At 48.1% G+C, this 21,387-nt stretch overlaps 1 protein-coding gene across 1 annotated transcript; it reads right to left on the reverse strand.

The window, feature by feature from the left end:
- Positions 1 to 996: 996 nt before the first annotated feature.
- On the reverse strand, positions 997 to 12,528 carry ANKRD53 (ankyrin repeat domain 53). The gene is given in 8 exon segments (XM_021001186.2): positions 997 to 1,313; positions 1,315 to 1,891; positions 1,893 to 2,380; positions 6,586 to 6,706; positions 8,217 to 8,381; positions 9,327 to 9,526; positions 9,962 to 10,100; positions 11,726 to 12,528. Coding segments are annotated over 8 exon segments (2,169 nt in total). The 5' UTR covers positions 11,914 to 12,528; the 3' UTR covers positions 997 to 1,022.
- Positions 12,529 to 21,387: the final 8,859 nt, after the last annotated feature.

Here is a 21,387-nt window from a genome sequence, read left to right on the forward strand (position 1 = left end):
CTCAGACCCTTCATAGAGAGGAGGAGGTGGTGCCCAGCTCTCTCTCTCTCTCTGTCTCTCTCTCTCATATACACACACACACACACACTCACACACACACACACACACACACCCTCTGAGTGCAGGGCTATACCCAGTACTTCACTCAACAACTTGACTTGGCAGACTATGGATCCTCAGAGATACGAAGGGAAGGCCATCATGGAAACTAGGGAGGAGGGCTTTTCATCCAGGAGGGATTCTTGGAGAGAAATCCTTTGTCTCCAAGAATAAAATGCTTTCTGATTCTGGAGTGGTGGAGACAGGACATTAAACCCAGACTCGGGGATCTGCTCACTCGGTACTTGCTGCAAGCAAGCAGCTACAGCTCCAACAGTGGCTTCTTGCTGCTGTGATTGGGAAAGATGCTGCTGGACAAGGCCATTCTGCTGAGGGAATTCTACCGTGCCATCCGGGCGCTTTAAGGAACCCTAGATGGTGCTGGTTAGCTCATCTGCATCCAAAACCGAGAGGAAAGAGGTTTAAACCTGGAAGCAGGAGGGACTGAGCGGGACTTGATGGTGCTCGGTTCTGGTGGGGGCCTCAAAGAGCTGGACTGGGGCTTGAGATGCCCCGATGGGCTTTGATGCTCTGGCAAGCCCTTCGCTGCTCCTCGGCGCGCTCGCACACACGCGCCTCAGGCAACTCATTAGTTTGCCTTGCAGAGCGATTTCTCCAACCCCTTGTAGACAAGTTTCTCTCTTCAGAATAGTCCCCAACCCATTCCCCTGGGGGTGTGTGGAGGTTGGGGGAGTGGAAAGTGGGGGTAGTAGGTGAGAATCCAGGGTCTTTACAGCCTATCCTGTTAGGCAAAGGCAAGGGCCCAAAATCCGGTCTCCAGTTCCTGGGTGGTCTGAACTGAAGTCTGAGGTTAGGGAGGGGCTGCTGTTTTCCCCTTCTCCATCACTCCAACACCTTCCATACCCCTAGACTGTGAATAGAAGCTCAGTCACGTGGGAGAAGGAAAAGTCAATAAACTTACTTTATGAGGGGGGGTTATTAAAAGCATAGAAGAGGAGGGCCCAACACGGTCTGAGAGCGACTGAAGAGGTGAGGGAGGAGGAAGACGAGGAGGTGGGGGAGAGGGCAGGAAGCCCCTGGTGCTTTCGCACCAAGGAGATGAAGGCTGGGTCGAAGGTGTCCCGGAGGCTCATGGCCATGGAATCTGTCCAGAAGCACTGATCCCCGGGGTAGCGCCTCCGGGGCAGGTCCTGGACGGTGATGCGCCTCAGCCCCTCCGGCACCTTCAGGCGCTGGGAACGCCCGCTCGGGGCACAGCTCTCGGAGCAGGACCTTGAAGGGCAGTCGGGGCACTGGGAAGATCCACTGGCCGTCGGCAGTTTGGATGAGCGCCCCGCCCTCGCCGTTGGGGTAGAATTTAAGGAAGTTGCAGAAGTCGGGCTCCGGGGTCGGGTCCGGGTGCACACCCAGGCGCACAACCTGCGGGAAGGCGATCCGGGTGACCGGTCGTGCATCGGCCTTGGTGCTCGAGTTCCATTTGGCAGCCCAGTGGAAGGGCGAGGACGACCGGGCCGGGGGAGCGGTTAGGGGGATGTCCGCTAAGTGGATGTCTAAGAGAGCCAGCGGGTGCATCGGCGGGCTTGCGGCTGGGAAGATAGCTTCTATCTGGCCGTACTGTAGCTGAGACTCGGAGAGAGTCCGCTGTGGTGATGGCGTGTGTAGAAGTGGATAAGAATGGCGGTGGTTAGACCTAGGGTAGTATTGGAGGCTTAGCGGGAAGCTGGGGGACGGGTGGAAGATCGTAGCCCGGCGCGACGAGCTGGACGCTCCGACAGCCGACTTGAACAGAGTGGAGCCCCGTGAGCGGACAGTCAAAGGGGGAGAGGGGCTATGAGAGGAATGGGAGCTGAAACGAGGAGACCGGGGGCTGGACGAGGACAAGGGACCGGAGGCGGGTCGGGAGATGGACCGGGACTGATAACTCGGAATGAGAGGGCTTAAAGAGGGAAGAACGGTTAAGGGGGTGCCGGTGTTCGAAGGCTGGGTTCCCTTCGAGGGGGCGGAATCTTCGGCGGGCGGGGAGAATCAAAACGGGGCGCCGCTTGCAGGGCGGGTGAGGCCTCCGCGGGGGCTGCGGCTTCGTAACGTGGGGGTACTTCTTAATGTGGGAGGCCTCCATCGTAAACCGAGGAGGCTCCGGGACAGATTTCTTAGTAAACCGGGCGGATTTCTCCATAGCCGGGGCGGATTCCTTCGTAACCGGGGCGGATTCCTTCGTAACCCGGGAGGGCTCCAGGATCGTAATCTTGGGCAATCTGGGCAGAGGCTTAATTTGGAGCCATTGGGTGAAGGCGACTTGGTTCTGGGCCTCCTTCTCTTTCTGGAACGACAAGAAGGAATGCGTGATTGATCGGGCCAGAGGTTACCCTCCACCCCCCCGCCCTCAACCCCCACTTCCCCACATCTGAGAGTCACTTTCCCCAGCCCCTTATTGCACAGCATTCGAGCTCCCTCCTCTTAGCCAGGCACTCGCAATTAGCAAAGACTTCGTAAGCATCTAGTCCAAGCCATATGTACCTTCAAAGAAATTCCCTCTACAACCTAAGGGCAAGTGGTTATCCATTGTCTTCCTGAAGACCTCCAAGGAGGTGGACCCCACCACTCTATAGCAGCCTATTCCACCTCACTACACATAATGCTGATGGTTAAGACATTTGTCCTGCCTCCAAACCTAGATTTGTTTCTATCTTCCTCCAATGTTCCAGGTTCTGCAGTGTGCGGCCAAGCAAGTTTAACCCTTCCGCCATGACACTCCTTTAGACCCTCGAAGGTGGCCATTACGTTCCACCCCTCCCTCTTTGCCCTCCCCTCCCCCCAGTCTTTTCTTCTTTGTGCTAGACACCTCCATTTCCTCCAACTGGTCTTTGTATGACATGGCTTCCAAGCTCCTATAAATTCTATCCAGTTAACGTCCTTAAACTGTAGCAACCTAAATGACCATAATATTCCAGATGAGATCTCAGCAGAGCAGAAGACAGTGGGACTATCATCCCTCTCTTCCTGGAAGCTCTGCCCCTTAATGTAGCCTACAATCCCATTAGCTTTTTTGGGCACTCTCACATGAAGCACATATGAAGCACTGAAACCCCCAGATCTTTTTCAGACAAACTGCTTTCCAACCATGCTTTCCTCACCTTGTACTTGAAGCCATTTTTTTTTACTCAAGGATAAGACTTTATATTTATCTCTATTGTTTCACCTTATTACTTTCAGCCCAACGTTCTAGCCTTTTAAGACCCTCTGGATCTGGATTTTGTCATCAACTATCCCTCCCAGCTTTGTATCTCTGCACATTTGGTGAGCATCCCATATATGCCTTTAGCCAAAGACGTTGATGATAATGGTAAACCAACCACAGATCCCTTGGGTACTGCATTGTAGACCTCCAACTTCATTGATGTCAAACCTTTGATGACTACTCTTGAGTATTAACTATCCAACCAATTCTGAGGCCATCTGACTGTATGATAGTATAGCCCCCAACTCTCCATCTTTTCTACAGGAATAATATGAGATACTTGGTCAGAAGCTTGTCTAAAACCGAGGTAAACTCTATCTACAACATTCCCCTGATCAACCATTTAAGGAAACCTGTCAAAAAAGGAAATGAGGTTAGTATATGATCTGCTCTTGATGAAGGCCTGCTGGCTCTTGGTATCACTGCTACCCTTTCTAGATCTTTAATGATCTGTTCTAGAATTTTCCCAAGAATCAAAATTAAGCTCACTGGCCTAGAGCTTGCAGACACTGAGATACTGTTCTCTTCCCTTTTTTGAAAATTGAGACGTCTGACCTTCTCCAACTTTGTGGCACCTCTCCTGTTTTCCATGCTCTTTCAAATATTACTGATGGGGTGGGGGGAGGCATCTGTCAATTCTTTTCAGTACCCAAGGACTTGGTTCATCTGGGCCAGGTGACTAGAATTCATCAAAGAAACTAGGACATCTCCTATTCTCTCCCTACTTATTCCAGGCATCAATGCCCTGTTAGCCATTGTCCTTTCCAGTCCAAAGGTCTTTCCCCTTGGCAGAGAAAACAAGCTAATAATAATAATAATAATAATAATAATAATAATAATAATAATAATAATAAAAGAGCTCTGCCTTCTTTCTCATCAGTTTTTGTTTGTTTATTTGTTTGTTAATTTTTTGGCTCGGCAATGGGGTTAAGTTACTTGCCCAGGGTCGCACAAACTAGTGTCAAGTGTCTGACTGGATTTGAACTGTCTTGTCAGTTATTGATCTATACACCTCCTAAGCAAAGGTCCAATTCATCCCAAGCAAAGGTCTCATCCCTTTTTTTGGTTTTCACTTTTCTCCCAATATAGCTTTAAAATTTCTCAACCCATCTGTCATCCTGAGCTTCCTTGACATTCCATTCTGAGCTTTAACCCTCCTGACACTATTTTGACAGGACTGTGCAGTTGCAGGGCAATGAAGACCCTCTCCATTCAAGGCCCTTCACAATGCAGCACTTTCCCCTTCCCTGATCTCTGTACCCCACCCTCCCCTACATTTTGACCTGGTCTTCCAATGCACTTATCATGGAATAATATTGTCTATTATAATTATTAAAGTCTTTGTCTTACCCCCTCACTGCACTGTAAATACCAAGAGAGAAGAGACTGTCTTTAAAAAATTGAATACGTGGCCCAATGAGAGACAGGTTGTTGCATTGGACAGAGGGCCAAGGTGGACTGGCCTCTAGGCTAAATGACTCTGGGTAAAGTCATTTCAGCTCTTTGGAACACAGGCCACTCCCTGAAACTAGAAATTTTAGAGGAATTGCTGATTTACATAGACAGAGGGAATCTTTCCTCCTTTTGTCAATGAAATCACAAGTCTGGACACTATGCCGCTACCACTAAAAACAAAAAATGTGCCAGATACCGTATTTAGACAGGCATACAACAAGTTCCTGCCCTAATGTTCTACTAGAAGGCCACTCTTTGTCAGGTGTCAGTAAACAAGAATCCGATGGCTCTGTCCTGAGCCCAGCCTCTAGATGCGAGGGAGGGAGCACTGTTACAGGTCACACACCTGGGGGAAGACAGCCTTGCCCAGAGTGGGAGAAAACTTCCTCTGGGGAGATCAGGGGAGGGAAGGGGGTGTGGCAAACTATTTCAAAGAAGGGAACTTCCAGTGTAATTTTAGAGTGGATCCTGGTAGGGAAATGAGTCTGAGGTTTAGAGTCAGAGGAAAGCGAGCTCTGTCTGGAGTCAGGAAGACCTGAGTTCAAATGTGGCCTCAGACATTTACTAGCTGTGTGACCCTGACAAATTATGTAACGCTGCTCACCTCAGTTTTCTCATCTGCAAAATGAACAGGAGAAGAGAATGGCAAACCACTCTAGTATCTCTGCCAAGAAAATATCAAACCTGGCCTCAGACACTCCTACTATGTGACCTTGGATAAGTCACTTAACCCTGTTTACCTCAGTTTCCTTATACATAAAAGGAGCTGGAGAAGGAAATGGCAAACCACTCTAGTATCTCTGCCAAGAAAATATGAAACCTGGCCTCAGACACTCCTACTATGTGACCTTGGATAAGTCACTTAACCCTGTTTACCTCAGTTTCCTTATACATAAAAGGAGCTGGAGAAGGAAATGGCAAACCACTCCAATACCTCTGCCAAGAACATCCCAAATGGGGTGAGGTGAATATGACTGAACAACAACAGGCAAAACTCGCCTCTACTCCCGGACCCATCTAATTCATGTTCAACCCATATTTCTTACAGCACATCGAGAACTCCACAATTTCTGCTTATTGTGTAAATAGAATCATAGTTCTAGAGCTGTAAGGGACCTTGGAGGCCAACTAATTCACCCTTCACTTCTTCCCCCTTAACAGGTAAGGAAACTGAGGGTAAGTGATGTATCCAAGGCCACAGGGGCTATTTCGTGTTTGCCTCCATCCTCAGCACCTAGGACACTGCCTGGCGCAGAGTCGATCAATACCTGTTAAATGAGGGATGTATAACATGGAGAAGAAGTGCTCATTCTTTTCATGGATTCCCTTTTACCATGTATCCTGACTGTGTTCATCCAGCTTCTTGAAGACTTCCAGAATGGGGAGCCACCTAGCTTGTCCTCAAATCATCAACGTTAGCTGGACTGGTGCTAAGGAATGGGTCCTTTCCTCACAACTATTATTCTGAACTTTTTGGTAGCTTCCATGGAAATAAAGTGTAAAAGTAGTGTCAGAGACAAGAGAAGAATGGAATGGGAACTGGCACTGGGCACCGAGAATGGGCAGAAGTTAGGCCCGTAGGGAGCTTTGGAGTAGTTTTCCCAAGGCACCAAGCCAACCAAGGGACCCAAAATGTCAAGGGCTGAGGTTGGGTTTCCATGACCAAGGAAGGATAGAAACTCAAGAGCCCCAGGTCTGAAGCAAAAGGAATTCAGTGAGCTGGGTCCTCTGAGACCTCCCTCCCTCAGCCCTTCCACAGGTCCCCTTCCCAAAGAAGCTCGCCAGCCGAGCATTTGATGGTCCTTTCCTGCCATCTTCCTGCCTCTGGCTACCTTCTTTTCAAGGAGGTATTTATTCTGCATGACCAGCAATCGCTTTTTAAGCTGACTCAGTTGACCCATCTCTTCAGCCAAGTCTTTCTTGTCCTGTTTCCACATAGCATCCTTCAAGAACCTGGGTTTAGGGTGGGCAGAAGTGAGGAAGCAGGGGGTCAGTGCTGTTTGTACCTTCTTTGGGGCTGACCTTCAAATCAATTCCCTTCTGCCCTCCAAACCATTTGTACCCACTGGCAACAACAGCTAACCCCCCCCCCACGCCTAGTTATTCGTATTTTATTTAACTTTTTATTTAATCTCCCCCAGGCCATTTTATAGTGGGCTCTTAATATGGTTGTTAAGTGAGGGCCAGCAGTTGTATGGATAAGTTTTTCTACATACTTTGCTCAAGGGAAGGACAGAAGGACACTGAAGGGTGAGGGTGAGGAGCGCTGAATGAGCTAGGGAATGGGGTGTGTAGCACACAGTCCTGCTTGGAGGCAGAGGAGGGAAGGAGGTGACCTCCAAAAGCCTCTCCCAGAGAAAGACTGTATGAGAAGGCCAAGAATATGGAGAGGACATCCACCTTCAGAAGAAAGGGTGAAGTTGACTGTGTCTCCAGTGGGCTGCTTCTCTCCTTCCTGGACCCCTTTCAACCCTCAACTGGTGCCCTTCAGTTTCAGAATGCAGTTATAGGGACCATAGCTGAACGGGACCTCCTAGGCCATGGAGTTAGGATTAGGTTTGTTCCTTTGCATTGTTGTTCGGTTGTTTCAGTCACGTTTGACTCTTAGTGACCAAGGATCCATTGGATTGTTAGGATTGTTAGGAATTGGGTGGGGTGAGAGGCGCTTCCTCCTTGAGCTGTCCTGGCTCCCTCTTCCCTCTATTCCTGTTTGCTTCTCTGTGCTTCTTGCAGATTTACTGTGTTTTTGTGGCTCTCATCCTCCCCCTTCCTGTTGCCACCCAGACCAAAAACCTCATTTTATGTGATCTTTGTATCTTCCCAAAGCCCAGAACTGGAGACCATATAGTAGGCATTTAATATGTTCATTAAATGAATGAGACAGAGGCAAGACTGGCATAGCAATGGAGAGAACCCTTGACTTGGGCTGAGGAAAGCCTGGCTCTAATACCACCCATAGAACTCTGGGCAGGTCTTTAAATATCTCTGGGATGCCATTGCCTCCTCTTTAAAGTGAGCGGGTTAGACTCACTGACTTCCAAGGGCCCTTTCTAGCTCCAATTCTGGGATCCTGTGAACATTTTCCCCTTCCCAGAGATGTACAGAAGGAGTCAGAGGACCTTGGTTCATATCTGTCTCGGACCACCCATTAACTAGCTATGGCAGGTAACTCCTCTGACTTTTCTGCACAGTGGGGCTAATTGGGAAATGGGAGCCCTGGCTTTTGGTATCAGAGGGCAATGCTCAATCTGCCCCAGTGAGCTTAGTGGGAGTTTTAGGAACTGAGGTCAGGGAGGTGGCCAATTCCACTTGTCCTCCACCTTGACAACTCTGGAGGCTCTTCTAATCTGAGGTGGGATGGGGGTTGGGAGAGATGTCATGGAAAGGGGCCCAATGCCTTCTCTATCCATCCCAGTCTCTGCCCTCTAAGCCCTCTCTGCTGCCTTTTCGTGGGGGCTCTTACCGGGCACATTCTCGGTGGTTCCACAGCCTGCATAAGTCAATGCTCTTCCTGTTCTGCCTGTCGAGGGCGTGTACATCAGCCCCAGCTTTCACCAGGACCTTTATGCAGTCCAGCATGCCCTCCCAGGCTGCCAGGTGCAGAGGGGTAATGCCATTTCGATTCTGGCTAGAAAAAGCGTGACAGAGTGGGAATGGTGAAAGGCAGCAGGAATTAATAGCAGAAAGGACACAAGATGATGTGTGACCCTGGGCAAGTCATCTCACCCCTATTGGCCTCAATTCCCTGATCTGTCAGATGGGCATAATCTAACCATTGCCTTGCCTACTTCTCACCAGGCTATTTGAGGCTTAAATAGACAATGGATACTGTGAAGGTCAAGAAGAGAATAGACATATAAGGTCATCACCACCAGCTCATCATAGGGGTTCCAATTTTATTTTCACCAGCCCCTAACTACGATTTAGCATTTCTTCCAATCATTTAAAGACATGATTCAGAGAAGGGGGTCCACAGGTTTCACCAGATTATCCAAAGGGCCCAGGACACCCCCCCCATTTAGTCCAATATGCTCATTTTACAGGTGGAGAAACCAAGACCCACAAAGGGGAAGGGACTCTCCCAAGGTCACACCAGAAAAAGTGGTGGTAGAAGTAGGTCTTCTAAATCTTTCCTGGCTATAGCACTAAGTGATTCCATAATTAACACTTACTAGTGTGATCCTAGACAAGTCATTTCCTCTGTAAGCCTCAGTTTCCTCATCTGTAAAATGGAGATAAGCTTACAGGACTCCCTTCATTGGGTGGATGTGAGGAAAGTACTTTTGCAAAGTTATAGAAATGGGAATTATCCTAGATGTATTTGGGGGGGAAGATAGAGACTCCTGATTTCATCTGCATGAGGGAATTCTCAGTGTGGAAATATCGGTCACTAGCAGACCTGCAACTTTCCATCCCTCTTAGTCATAGAGTTGCCAGGATCACATGGCCAGTCTGGGTCCAAGGTGGGATATAGACCCAGGTGATCCTGATGTGGACTGACCTTCTGTTACTTAGCCATGCTGTCTTCTGAGGGTGCTGGAGGTACAGGCAGTGGCAGGGCCTTGGTACTCACACATTGACTGGAGCTCCCTTCTCCAGAAGGAACTGAACACACTTAAGGGCCACGCCTGAGTTTTCCTTGCTGATGGCCAGGTGAAGGGGAGTCCAGCCCTTGTTCGTGGTCATTGACAGCGGGAACTTGTATCGATCCACCAGCGCTATCATGCAGTCCAGGTGGCCACGTTCAGCTGCCAGGTGGAGGGCTGTGAAGCCCTGGTGGAGGTGAAGGAGAGAGGGGCAAGAAGAAGGGAGGAAGAAAGGCATGGTTGAGCTACATCTCTCGCTTCCTCCCTCTCTCCACCCTGGAGTATAGCCGTCCACTCCTGTCCGGTTTACCTGCCTAACCCCTTCCCTAGCTCCTTTAGAACCGAGGTCCCCACTCTGCCTCCTCACCCTCCTTCTCCTTGGTTTTCCCACCCCAGTCACTGCCCCAGACTAATCTCCAGGGACTAATATTCTCCCTGGGGCCTCCTGTCGCTAGCTTTGACTGTGGGCACGATGTGCTTGAGACAGCCTCTGGTTCAGCGGACCAGGCAGGTCTCCCTGAGAGCAGAGGCTGCATCTATCTGCCCATCGTAGCCTGAGATCCTCGGTGCACCCGGGGCCGCAACTCTTCCCGCGCCTCCCCCGAGTGCCCGTGAGGCGCACCCTGCAGTCAGAGCGGACGCCCTTTCGGTGCTTCAGGCTGTGATGAAGCCACTCCAGGTTACCCAAGCAGGCTGCCAGCAGTTCCTGGTTTTGCGCAAACGCCCGCTTTCGGAAAGGGGTCCCGGTGCTGGCGCGGTAGCTGGGGGTGCATGAAAAGGGGGAACGTAGCAGGAGGAGCGCATGAAGTATGGGAGCCCTTAGCTTGGGGCAAGAGCTTGAAGAAGAGGCCTGGAGTGCTGAGGCGATGGGGCAAGTCAGCGGGGATCAGGGAGGGATGGATGTGGGCGAGGCCAGGAGGAGCTCCGGCTGAGACGGAACGGTGAGAGAGGGTGGGGCTTGTAGAAGAACGGGGCGGGGATGTAGGCGTGGCCAGCCGGGAGATGGGCGCTGGAGCTGGGAGGAGGAGCGGGGCTAGGAGACCAGGGAAGGTAAGGAAGAAGGCGGGACCGCGGGAGGGCGGGGGCGGAACCTGGAGGAGAAGATGCCCTGCGGGGGAGGGGCAAGGGAGGTGGTTCGGAGGCCTTGGAAGAAGCTGAGTTGGAGCGAGCCGGTGGCGGGGATGAGCCTCAGATCGGGTGGGCGTCCACTCATCCCACCGACCCCTCTGCCGGCTGGCCCGCAGAATCAATCTCCAAGGATGTTATCTCATGGGATCCTCTCCACAAACCGGGAGGGAGGGGCTAGTATTAGCCACGTTTTACAGGTGGGGAAACAGAGACTGAGACATCCAATTTCCCTCTTCCTCTTTGGGATACTGGCTACTACCCCTCCCTCTGAGCACTCCCCGCCCCTTTCCTTTATAGCTCCGCCCCTAGCCTCACAGTTTCCCATTCTGAATCTCCATCCGCATCGTCACTGCTCTCTTCCCGTTCTTTATCCTTGGCCACGCCTCCCTTCCATCAACTTCCCCCCTCCCCGCCTTGGACACACCTTTTTTTCTATCAGGCCTCCCACCACGCCCCTATCTCCTGGCCCCACAAGTTCCTTTGTCCTGGCCCCGCCCCCTCCATCGTTCTGGCCACGTCGCCTCATTCTCAGTCCTCTTTCCAGTCTAAACCAATCTAATCCAACATTCCTTTTATTAAGTGAAGCCTCAAACACCTCTCATCTCGTCCCAGCCCCTCTCCAATATCTTTTCTTATCCCTTCTATCCTGGCCCCACTTCTCTCTCTCCATCTCTGTCTCTCTCTGTTTCTCTCCTCTTTCCCTCTTCATCTCCCTCTCCCTCTCTCGCCTCCTCTGCCTCCTCCTCCTCCTCCTCCTCCTCCTCCTCCCTTCTCTCTCTCTTCTCTCTCTCTCTCTCTCTCTCTCTCTTCTCTCTCTCTCTCTCTCTCTCTCTCTCTCCCCCTCTACCTCTCCCCCCCTCCCTCCTGGTCCCACTCCTTGGTCTCTTTTCTCATCCCTCTCTATCCCGTCCCCCCTCCCTTCTCTGACCCCCCGCACCCCTCTAGCGCTCCATCTGCCTCCTAGCCAAAGCCCCTCTCACTTTGCTGCCTCTGTTTCCGTCTCAGACCTGACCAGAGCTTATTCTTAGCCTCATCACGCCCCTCTTTCTCTCCCTTCTCCTTAGGCATTCGCGAACTCTCTTTTCTGCCGGCTGCCAGAGTCCGGGTAGCTAGAGGAGGGCTAGACTGACTATTCATATATTGCCACCCACTGCCCAGCTCCCATCTTGCAGTTACCCAGGTGGATTCCCATTCCTGTTCCACCTGCATGCACCCTGCTCCCTCCACTCCTACCAGCTGGCCCTGCCCTCTTACCTACCGGTTGTAAGATTGTCGGTGGCTCCCGGGGTCGTCCTGGTCTGTGGTGTGCCATGTTGGTAAGAAGGGCTGTACGTCTTTGCTTCCCAAAGGGTCGTCAGGTGGTTGGATCTGGATCGAGTACGGGGGCTCCTGGACCACGCGAACCCATTCTGGCCCTTGGCCAGAGCACAGAGGGCAGACGGACATCCAGCTGGGTCGCCGACGGAGCACCAATTTGGCCGGCGATTTCTCAGTCCATTGTGAGGACCTTGGTGAGGGAGTGAAGCCCCACTCACTGCTGTCGTAGCTGGAGTCACTCGCGGTATCCGAGTCCCCCGAGGACCAGTTTAGGAAGACTTAGGACCCATCTCTGGGGCTGTCCATCCTGCCCACGGGATCTATTTGGGAAGAGTAGGAGGCTTGGCTTTGACAGTCCCGCGCTAGGCTGAACCTATTTGTCGTTTCCGCCGAGGCTCCGGCAGTCCCATTTGGTAATGTGCCAGGCTTATGGGTCGGGGAGAGGTAGTTGATAACGTGCCTCCCTCTCCGCTCCCTGACCTTCTGAGCGCGAGCTGGAAGAGCCTCGAGGCCTCACCAGGATTCCTTTAGCTGCACCTCGAGCCGGGAAGAGGGGGGTGAAGATGGAGAGGAGAAGGAGGAATCGGCATCCCAGAGCCCAGAAGTATCTCTTTAGGAAGCTTATGGGAAATGGGAATGGAGCTGGAAGGAAATGACCAGTCAGTCGGTGAACGAGCACTTATACATTAAGTACCTACTGTGTGTCAGGCACCGGGCTAAGCACTGGATATACAAAGAAAGGCAATCCCCGCCCCCCCATCCCTGCCTTCATGGAGCTCACAGTCTAATGGAGGTAGCCGCATGCGAATATGCAGGAAATGAGAGGAAAACTCGAAGGGAAGATATATTTAGCCTGTGACTTGAGGGAGAAAGCATAAGGCTAGTTTGACTAGTTCACACACACTGTCTCACAGGATGCTTGCCATGTGGACAGGAATCCAATCAAATGAAACCAAAAGGTCTGGCTTTGGATTGCAGGGTTGCCTTGTCACTGAGTCCTCTTCCCCCTCAGGACCTTCTTTACACTTCTGCGTGAAATGCGGTGGGACTTTTCCTCCAGCATCCCTCAAATCCATTGCAGCTCGATCCCCACCAAGTCCCCTCTCCTCCTTGTGTGATCCGTCTTGGAGTTACCCGGGCTGAGTTGAGACCTGGAATTCTCGGACTCCTCCCCTCCTCCTACAAGATCTCTGTATTTTGAGAATATTTCAGTGTTTTTTGAGATTACGAGTAATTTGTATAGTGACACACTTAAAAAGGATTGTTCTTTAAATCAATATTGTATCTGGACAATTGTGGGCAATAGTTGAATCTATTAATGATGGTTCAGTTTATTTTTTGACTTCTCAAGGATATTTTAGGGTTGATATTTCTAGTACAGGGATGTGTCATTCATTAGTTTATGAAAAATACCAATAATCATTGTACATAGACTAATAATTGAGTTATACTAATTATGCTAAAATATTGTCGAAAAAACATACTATTTTGAATTTATTCTGGGGAATCTGCTCAGTTTGAATTCGAGCTGAAAAAACAAAATTGTGTCTAGATCTAATGGCAAGTCATGTGTCTCCTTCCTTTTCTCTTCGTCTCCATAATGAACACTTTCTTGTGTAGAGCTGAAAGCTTCCTCCTCTCCTCAACTCCAAGTCAACTGGCAAATTTTCTGAATGAAAATTGGCTCTATTTTGCCTCCCTAAATTCCTTCTACTTCCCTACATCTGAGGGGTCTATCCCCTTAGGCTCCTTGCACCAATATGTATGAAGCCTCTCACATTTCAGAGTCTTTCCTTGAATGAATTAGTTTGGGAAGCACTGACCTGGATTTTCACCAGCATGGGGCATGTCTATCCAGCAGAGGGCAGTCACTCCACACGTGCTTTCTGGCAAACTGACATTCTCAAAAGGTTCACTAATGTAATGCTAGGTTTTGGGAATGCAAGGGGTGAGAAGCGTCTTAAAACGTGGAGTGCTGGGGAAAGCTGAAAGGCAAATGACAGAATCTCAGAACTGGGTGAGCTCTCCCAGCATACCTAGGTAGGAAGCCCCATGACATCATTTCTGATGAGTGGTCATCCAACTCTTGCTTAAGGACTCCCATCGAGGGTGAACCTGCTAAACCCCCTGCTTATCTCCCCAAGGGAGCTTTGAGTCAGCTCATATTGTTAGGAGTTTTTTCTTATGTCAAATTCAAATCTACCTCTTTGCAACTTTCATCTGCTCAGTATTTGGCACATAAGCTGACATCCAGGGAAGCTGTCACTTTACAAAGACCACAAATTGTTACTAAGACCACATTTATTGTTAGGAGGAACCCTAGAGATTATCCAGTCAGATTTCCCACCCCGTTCAAGAAGCCTCCTTGATCGTAGTCAGTCAATAAATATTAAGTGCCTCCTACGTTCCAGGCATTGGGCTGAGGTCTGGGATACAAAGAAAGGTAAAAGTCATTACTAAATGTTCATAGTCTAATGGGGGAGACAACATATAAATAACTATGATCAGGCTCTAGATGGGAATAAATTGGGATAATCGTCAGAGCGAAGACACTAACATTAAGAGGAATCAGAAAAGGCTTCCTGTAAAAGGTGTGATTTCAGCTGGGACTTGAAGGAAGCTAGGGAAGCCGGGAAGGGGAGAAGAGGAGAGAGGACATTTGAGCCATGGGGGACAGCCAATGGAAATGCTCGACTACTTGCTAATTTCCTTGTCTATAAAATGCAACTAATCACGGCACTTAGCTCACAGGGTTGTTGTGATTGTTGTGACGACCAGGTGAGATAATATAGGAAAAGGGCTTTAAGAGGATAAAGGGCTGAACTTGGAATCAGGAAGCTCGGGGTTCAAATTCTACTTTGGACATTTGCTGTGTGACCTTAGGTAAGTTACTTTCTTTTTTTTTTTAAATTTAATTTTTAAAAAATTTTTGGTAAGTCACTTTAAATCTCTGATCCTTGCTTTCCTCATTTGTAAAATCAATGAGAATTTATTAAGGACCTACTATGCTCCAGGCATTTAGCCTTCTCAGTTTTCCACCAATTCTTGCCTTGTTCTTCATATTCTGTCTTGACTACAGTCACATCTCTGGAAGATAAGTATACAATTGGGCCAACATTATTTTAATTTTTTTTAAGGCAATAGGGGTTAAGTGACTTGCCTAGGGTCACACAGCTAGTAAGTGCGAAGTGTTTGGTCTGAGACTGGATTTGAACTCAGGTCCTCCTGACTTCAGAGTTGGTGCTCTACCCACTTCGCCACCTAGCTGCCCCTGGCCAATATTATTTTAAGGAAAGATATCTGGCCTTTGCTTTGCAAGCTGCAGGGTTGAGAAAGACAGTTAGCTTCTTCACTTGTGCCTTGGAAGGAATGACTTGATTTCCAAATAGTCAGAGATGTGAAGTTAAACGTAATAATAACACCTAATTTGTGAAGTTGTGAGTTTCAAATGCAGTGTCTGTAAAGCATTTTGCAAACCTTAAAAAGTGCTATGTAACTGTGAGCAAGTATTATACTGTACGTATATGATCATGTTACTAATATTGTAACATTACTATTATGATTCATTCAGTCTTTTCTTGCACACTTCCAAGGAATGGGAAGCTCACTATCTCCAGAGGCAATTCATTCTTTGGTTGGACAGGTCTAGGTATCTGAATATCCTTCCATATGTTGACTGGTTTAGTCATTCCAGTTGTGTCTGACTCTTCATGACCCCATTTGGGGTTTTCTTGGCAGAGGTACTGGAGTGGTTTGCTATTTCCTTCTCTATCTCTTTTTACAGATGAGGAAACTGAGGCAAACAGGGTTATGTGACTTAACCAGGATCACACAGCTCGTATGTGTCTGAGGTTAGATTTGAACTCAGGAAGAAGAGTCTTCCTGACACTGGGCCTTGCACCCTATGCACTATGGTGCCACCTAGTGCCATTCTTCCATATACTGAGCGGAAATGGCTTTCCTGTACACATTGCCTCTGATTCTACCTTCTAAGCTTATCAGACCAAGTCTAATTTCTCACTCCTCCAATTTTCCCTCTAATTGCTGCATAAAATGATAGACTTTTGTAGTTGAAGGGACCTCATCAACCATCTAGTGCCTAGAAAAGAGTCTTGACTACAAAATACTCCACAAGGGTCATCCAGTGTTTGCTTGAAGGTAGGAAGGAGGCTGGCTCCTACTGCATTCAGAAACTCCCTCGTCTCACAGTCAATTCCAGAGCTCTTCAGAGAGACGTTGAGAATGTCCTCGTGTCACGGCTTCTGACTTCTATTAGGCAGGCTCCTTGAAGACAGTGACTCTCTCTTCTGCCTTTCTTTGTATCCCTAGCGCCTGGTGCATTAGTAAGTGCTCGTTGACTTTGGACCAAATGGAACCAATCTAAACCCTCTTTTATATGACATACCTGTCATGTCTCCCCCTTTACCTCATTCTTCTTTAGGCCAGGCGTAATAGCTCACATCTATATATTGGTCTTTAAGGTTTACAAAGTGCTTTACAAACATCACATTTGATCTTCACAACAACTTTTGAAATAAGTGATATTATCATCTCTGTTTTATGGATGAAGATACTAAGGCTGAGAAATTAAGTGACTTGTCCGGGACCGCACAGCTAGGCAGGATTGGATTTGTTTGGCCTCAAGTCAAGTCGATCAACATTTATTAAGCACCTATTGAGTACTAGGCAACACACTCAGCATAGGAGATACAAAGGCAAAAAACAATCCCAGCCCTTAAGGAGCTTACTGCGTAAAGGGGGGATACAATATATAAACATGAGGAAATTGAGGCAAAAAGAGGCTGAGTATCTTGCCCGAGGCAGGATTTGAACTCGGGTCTACTAGACTTCAAGTCCAACATGCTGTCCTCCCCAACTGAGGACTGATTTGTATTTATCCTCATATGGCGTGAACTGAAAACCTCTTGCCATCCCCTTGATTATATTCTCTGGATACTGTGTAGCTCATCAAAGTCCTTTCTAGCCTAGACCCGAACACAATATTCCAAATGTGATCCCAGGGTACATGAGGGCAGAGTTGTCACCTTTGTCTTGGACGATACAATGTAACCTAAGATTGCTTTAGTCCTTTTCTGTGGCATCCCACTGTTGACTCACACGGAGCTTGCAGCCCACTAAAACCCTCAAATCCTTCTCCCTGCCTCCCTTCCCTCACCTTGCACTGATGATGTGGACATTGGAACCCAAGGTGGAGAATTTAACCTTACTAAATGTCGTAAGATCCTAGTTCTAGAGCTGGAAGGGACCTTGAAGGCTATTTTCTCTAATGCTCTCCTTTTACAAATGGAGAAACTGAGACCTGGAGAGGCAAGATATTCACTTTAGCTCATATCAACAGTAAATGTCAGAGATAAGTTAGCCTTACAGTTACCACCCCTATTAACGATTCCTTTTTCATCTCCTGGCTATGGCTGGATGAAGTCCACCCCTCTTCCAAGTGTAAGGGAGCTTGACCTGATGCTTCACCAATCCCAGATAGCCTAACATGGAGGCACCTGGGGACCTTTGTGCTCCTACCACGTGGGTGGGAATCTCCTTTGATTGGCTATGTGTTTAAAACGGGCCACACTGGAGTAGTCTCTTTCCTTCCTACTGCATCTAGAGGGTGAAGGTCACACACAGCTGGTGGGTGAATTGGAAAGGCTCCAAGAAGTGTGCCTTGGGGTGGTGGTGGTGTTTGTTTCTGTTTTGTTCCTTTTGTCCTCGTTCAGGTGCCCAGGGATGCCCACTGGACCAGGCATTCGAGCCATGGTGATCTTGGAGTCAGTACTCTAGGTGGGATATTGTAGCCAGCCAGCCTGGAGAAGCCAGGGTTCCTCATAATCCTACTCAGGTTGGTGGGAAGGCCACCAGCCTGGGAGTCAACAAACCTTGCCTCAGTGGCTAATTTTGTTGGCTCTTAGGTTCCTTTCTTTTCTGAACCTCAGTTTTCTCATATGTAAAATGGAGGCATTAGTCTCTGAGGGCCTTCTACACTCTGACATTCCATGTTCTAAGTCCCCTTCAGCTCAGACATTCTATGTCCTACAGACTGCTCTGTCAATCTATACATTAAGGTCCCTCTGACCTCAGACATTCTATGGTGCCAGGCAGTGGTGTGCTGGTAAAAGACGAACAATCAGCTCTCTGGGAAAAAAAGAAAAGCATTCATGACACATTTTAAAGTTTAATTTGCGTTATTAGCATTTTCTCCATAACTTTCTTAAGTCTAGACAATCAACAAAAAAATCAACCAAGGGGCAGCTAGGTGGCGCAGTGGATAGAGCACTGGCCTTGGATTCAGGAGGACCTGAGTTCAAACCAGACTCAGACAGATAACACTTACTAGCTGTGTGACCCTGGGCAAGTCACTTAACCCCATTGCCTAGCCAAAAAAAGAAAAAAAAATCAATCAAGCCCTGATATGCAGCATTTGCAGAATTTCTGCAATGAAAATGTTCACACTGAAAATTCAACATCTAGCTGGTATGAGCTGTCTCCAGCACAGCCCTGGTCCAAGGCCTCTTCTTGTTTGAGGATTCTAGGCTCCATAATTCAGCTTCCCAGTTCCTTCTCAGTTCTAACCTTCTGTCTTCTTCTCAGTTCCCCCTCTTCTGTCCCTTCCCTTCTCCATTTGGCCCAGCCCATCCCACCCCACTATATCTCTGTTCTAGTCTCTTTTCCTCTCTATCCCTGCTACCTTCTTCATCCTCTTTGCTTTGGACATAACCAGAGCTGAAGGGCCAGAGGCAAGGAATTGTTCTGTTGCAACAGGCAGGAATCAAGGGAGACCTCTAGATTTTGAAGACGGTTCTTGTGCTTCAAGGTGGCAGATTGAGGTCATAGGAACATAGCTCTAGAGCTAAAAGGGACCTCTGAGGTCATCTAGTCTAACTCTGTTATTTAACATATCAGGAAACTGAGGTCCAGAATGGTTAGTGACCTAAGGTAGCACAAGGAGTAAGTGGCTATGATTTGAATCCAGGTCCTCAGACCCCAGGTGGAGCATGCTCACCACTGTACTACATTGCTCGTCAGTGGTTGGCTAAGAGGGAGGACCTCTCCCACCTGGCTGTATTTCTGGGCATGAAGTGGCCTTCAGCGGCCAGGTTCTGTGTGGGAAGAAACCAGAGCTTGGTGGGGTATGCGGCAAAATGGTGGGAATTAGCCCCTTACCCTAATCCCTTCTCATTGTCAGTCCTGATCACCGGACCACCTCCGACCTCGTGGCTACGGAGGAGAGACCGAGATGGCCACCAAAGCTATGTGTATCCTTCTTGCTTTGAGGATGTCAAAGCACTCTAGAACTGGTGCTCCATCTTTTGCCTCTGGGAATCTCCTGGGAATAAGTGCTATCCCGACTCCCATGAGGAACAGAAACCAGAGTCCACCAATTTAGGTGTGGACATCTCTTCCAGGGATGTGGACAGAGCCTAGGCCTAAGATTTCATTGCTGTAGTGAATGGATAGCCTTAGAGAGCCACCCAGACCCCTGAAGGGTCACGTGCTTCAGAGTCACACAGCTATTACATGTCAGAGGCAAGGCTGGTAGACTGAGATACATTTAGTAGGATAAAATAAATTTAAATATTATGAATAAATTTAACGTGATTTTTAAAAAAGGCATAGAAAATTGGCTTATCCATTTTGCAGGTGATACCAGAGCAGGAGGGGAAGGTCACACAGTCAGAACTCAATAAGATCTGGACAGGATAGAAGGGTGGGCCAGAAGGCTTGCCATCTGCAAATCTAACCAGGATGTCTTCATCTGAATCATTGGTAAAACTGTCAAACAGCACGGGGCCAAGGACAAACCCTGGGGAACTGCCTTTCAAGGTCACTTTTTGTGTCTGGCCTTTCATTCGGTTTTGAATCTACCTAGCTGCATGGAACTCACATTGCCCCAACTCTTCCAGCTCCAAAGGTTGGAATTGAGAAGGGCCTTGGGAATGTCTAAGTGACATGTGGAAGGGATTTGAGAGCACAAAGGGTCAGAATTGGAAGCATCTATAAATCATAGAATGCCAGGTCCAGTGGGGGCCTAGAGATCACAGCTCCAGAGAGTTTCCAAAGGCCATCTTGCCCAACCTTCTTTTTTCATTGAGAAAGGTGAGAGAGAAAGTGATTTGCTCAGATGACATAAGTAGTCAGGATCAGAGGTGGGATTTGAACTCTGGTCCTGTGACTTATGAGTCACCTTTCCCCCCGCTCTACCACAGAGGCCAAACTCTTACCTTCATGCCTGAGAGAATCTGTTTCAGAAAGAGTGTGCCCAATGTCATATATAAGAGTTAGTGGTAGAGTCAGGGCCAGGCCTTAGGTCCTCTAGTTCTCCATTCTGGACTTTTCCATTGCAGTTTTTGGCTTTTTTTTAAAAAAAACCTACATTTTAAAAAATTAGATTTTTATTAATATATATTTTTTTCACATCACTTACATGTCCTAATACACCCCTCCTTCTTCCAGAGAGTAATCCCTCATAGCAAAGAAGAAAAAAATTAGTTGGGTAAAACAAACATGTCCCCAAAGTTTGACGTTCTATGCAATGTTCCACAAAGAAGTGGGGGACGGTTCTTCTCACGTCTCTTTTTTTGTCAAGGTCAAGATTGGTCATTATACTTTGGGAGCTGATTGGCTGTGGTTCCTTCCACTTACAAGTTTAAAAAAACTCCATTAGAATTCTTTGTTGCTCAGACACTTGACACTTACTAGCTGTGTGACCCTGGGCAAGTCATTTAACCCCATTGCCTAGCAAAAAAACCAAAAACAAACAAACAAACGAAAAACCTGAATTCTTTATTCCTATTTATGTTGCCTTCTTTCTACCAAGACCTTTCCCTCTGAGTGAAGGAGAAGATAGAATAGAGTAGAAGGTAAGCTTCTTGAGGGACAGGACTACTCCATTTTTGTCTTTGTATTCTCAGCCTCTAGCACAGGCCCTGAACATAGAAGGTGCTTATGAAAGGCATATGAAACCAAATTGAATTGACAATAGATTTGAGTGACCACTTTTCAGATAGCCCCATTTAGGTTGGTGTGGACTGACTGGCCGCTGAGGTCTTTCCAACCTTCAGATTCTGTGACTTGTCTGTATTTTGTCAGTATTTGAATATACATGTTGCTTTCCCTGGCTCTTTGAGGGCAGGGACTCTTTCCCTTTTGCCTTTATATCCCTAGTATTTAGCACAGTACCAAGCACATAGAAGGAACTTAATAAAGGCTTGTTGACTGACTGACTTCAGGGGTCTCCAAGCTGGTAAATGGACCACCTCTTGTTATATATGTTACGGCAGGGCTTCATTTTATGCATGGTTTGGACAAGAAGGTTACTGACATCTCTTTCTAACACTCATATTCTGTAATTCCAGAGTTCTGTGACAGCAGCAGTCAGTATTTACCAATGAGGATTAACAATAATACTAACAATAACACGGCACCTTTAAGTTTGTGATATCTCACAGGCATTGTTTCCATTTCAAGAGATAGGTCAATGTCCTTGACCTTGGCATAGCTCACCCTTGAATGGAGGAGGACAGGGGATGAGGACATTCGAAATCTGTAACTTTGTTTTTTGGGAAGGAAAAAATGACTCAATCCAGCATC

The sequence above is a fragment of the Phascolarctos cinereus genome, unplaced genomic scaffold, assembly GCF_003287225.1.
Source record: "Phascolarctos cinereus isolate Bilbo 61053 unplaced genomic scaffold, phaCin_HiC Scaffold_2;HRSCAF=192, whole genome shotgun sequence".
NCBI lineage: Eukaryota > Metazoa > Chordata > Mammalia > Diprotodontia > Phascolarctidae > Phascolarctos > Phascolarctos cinereus.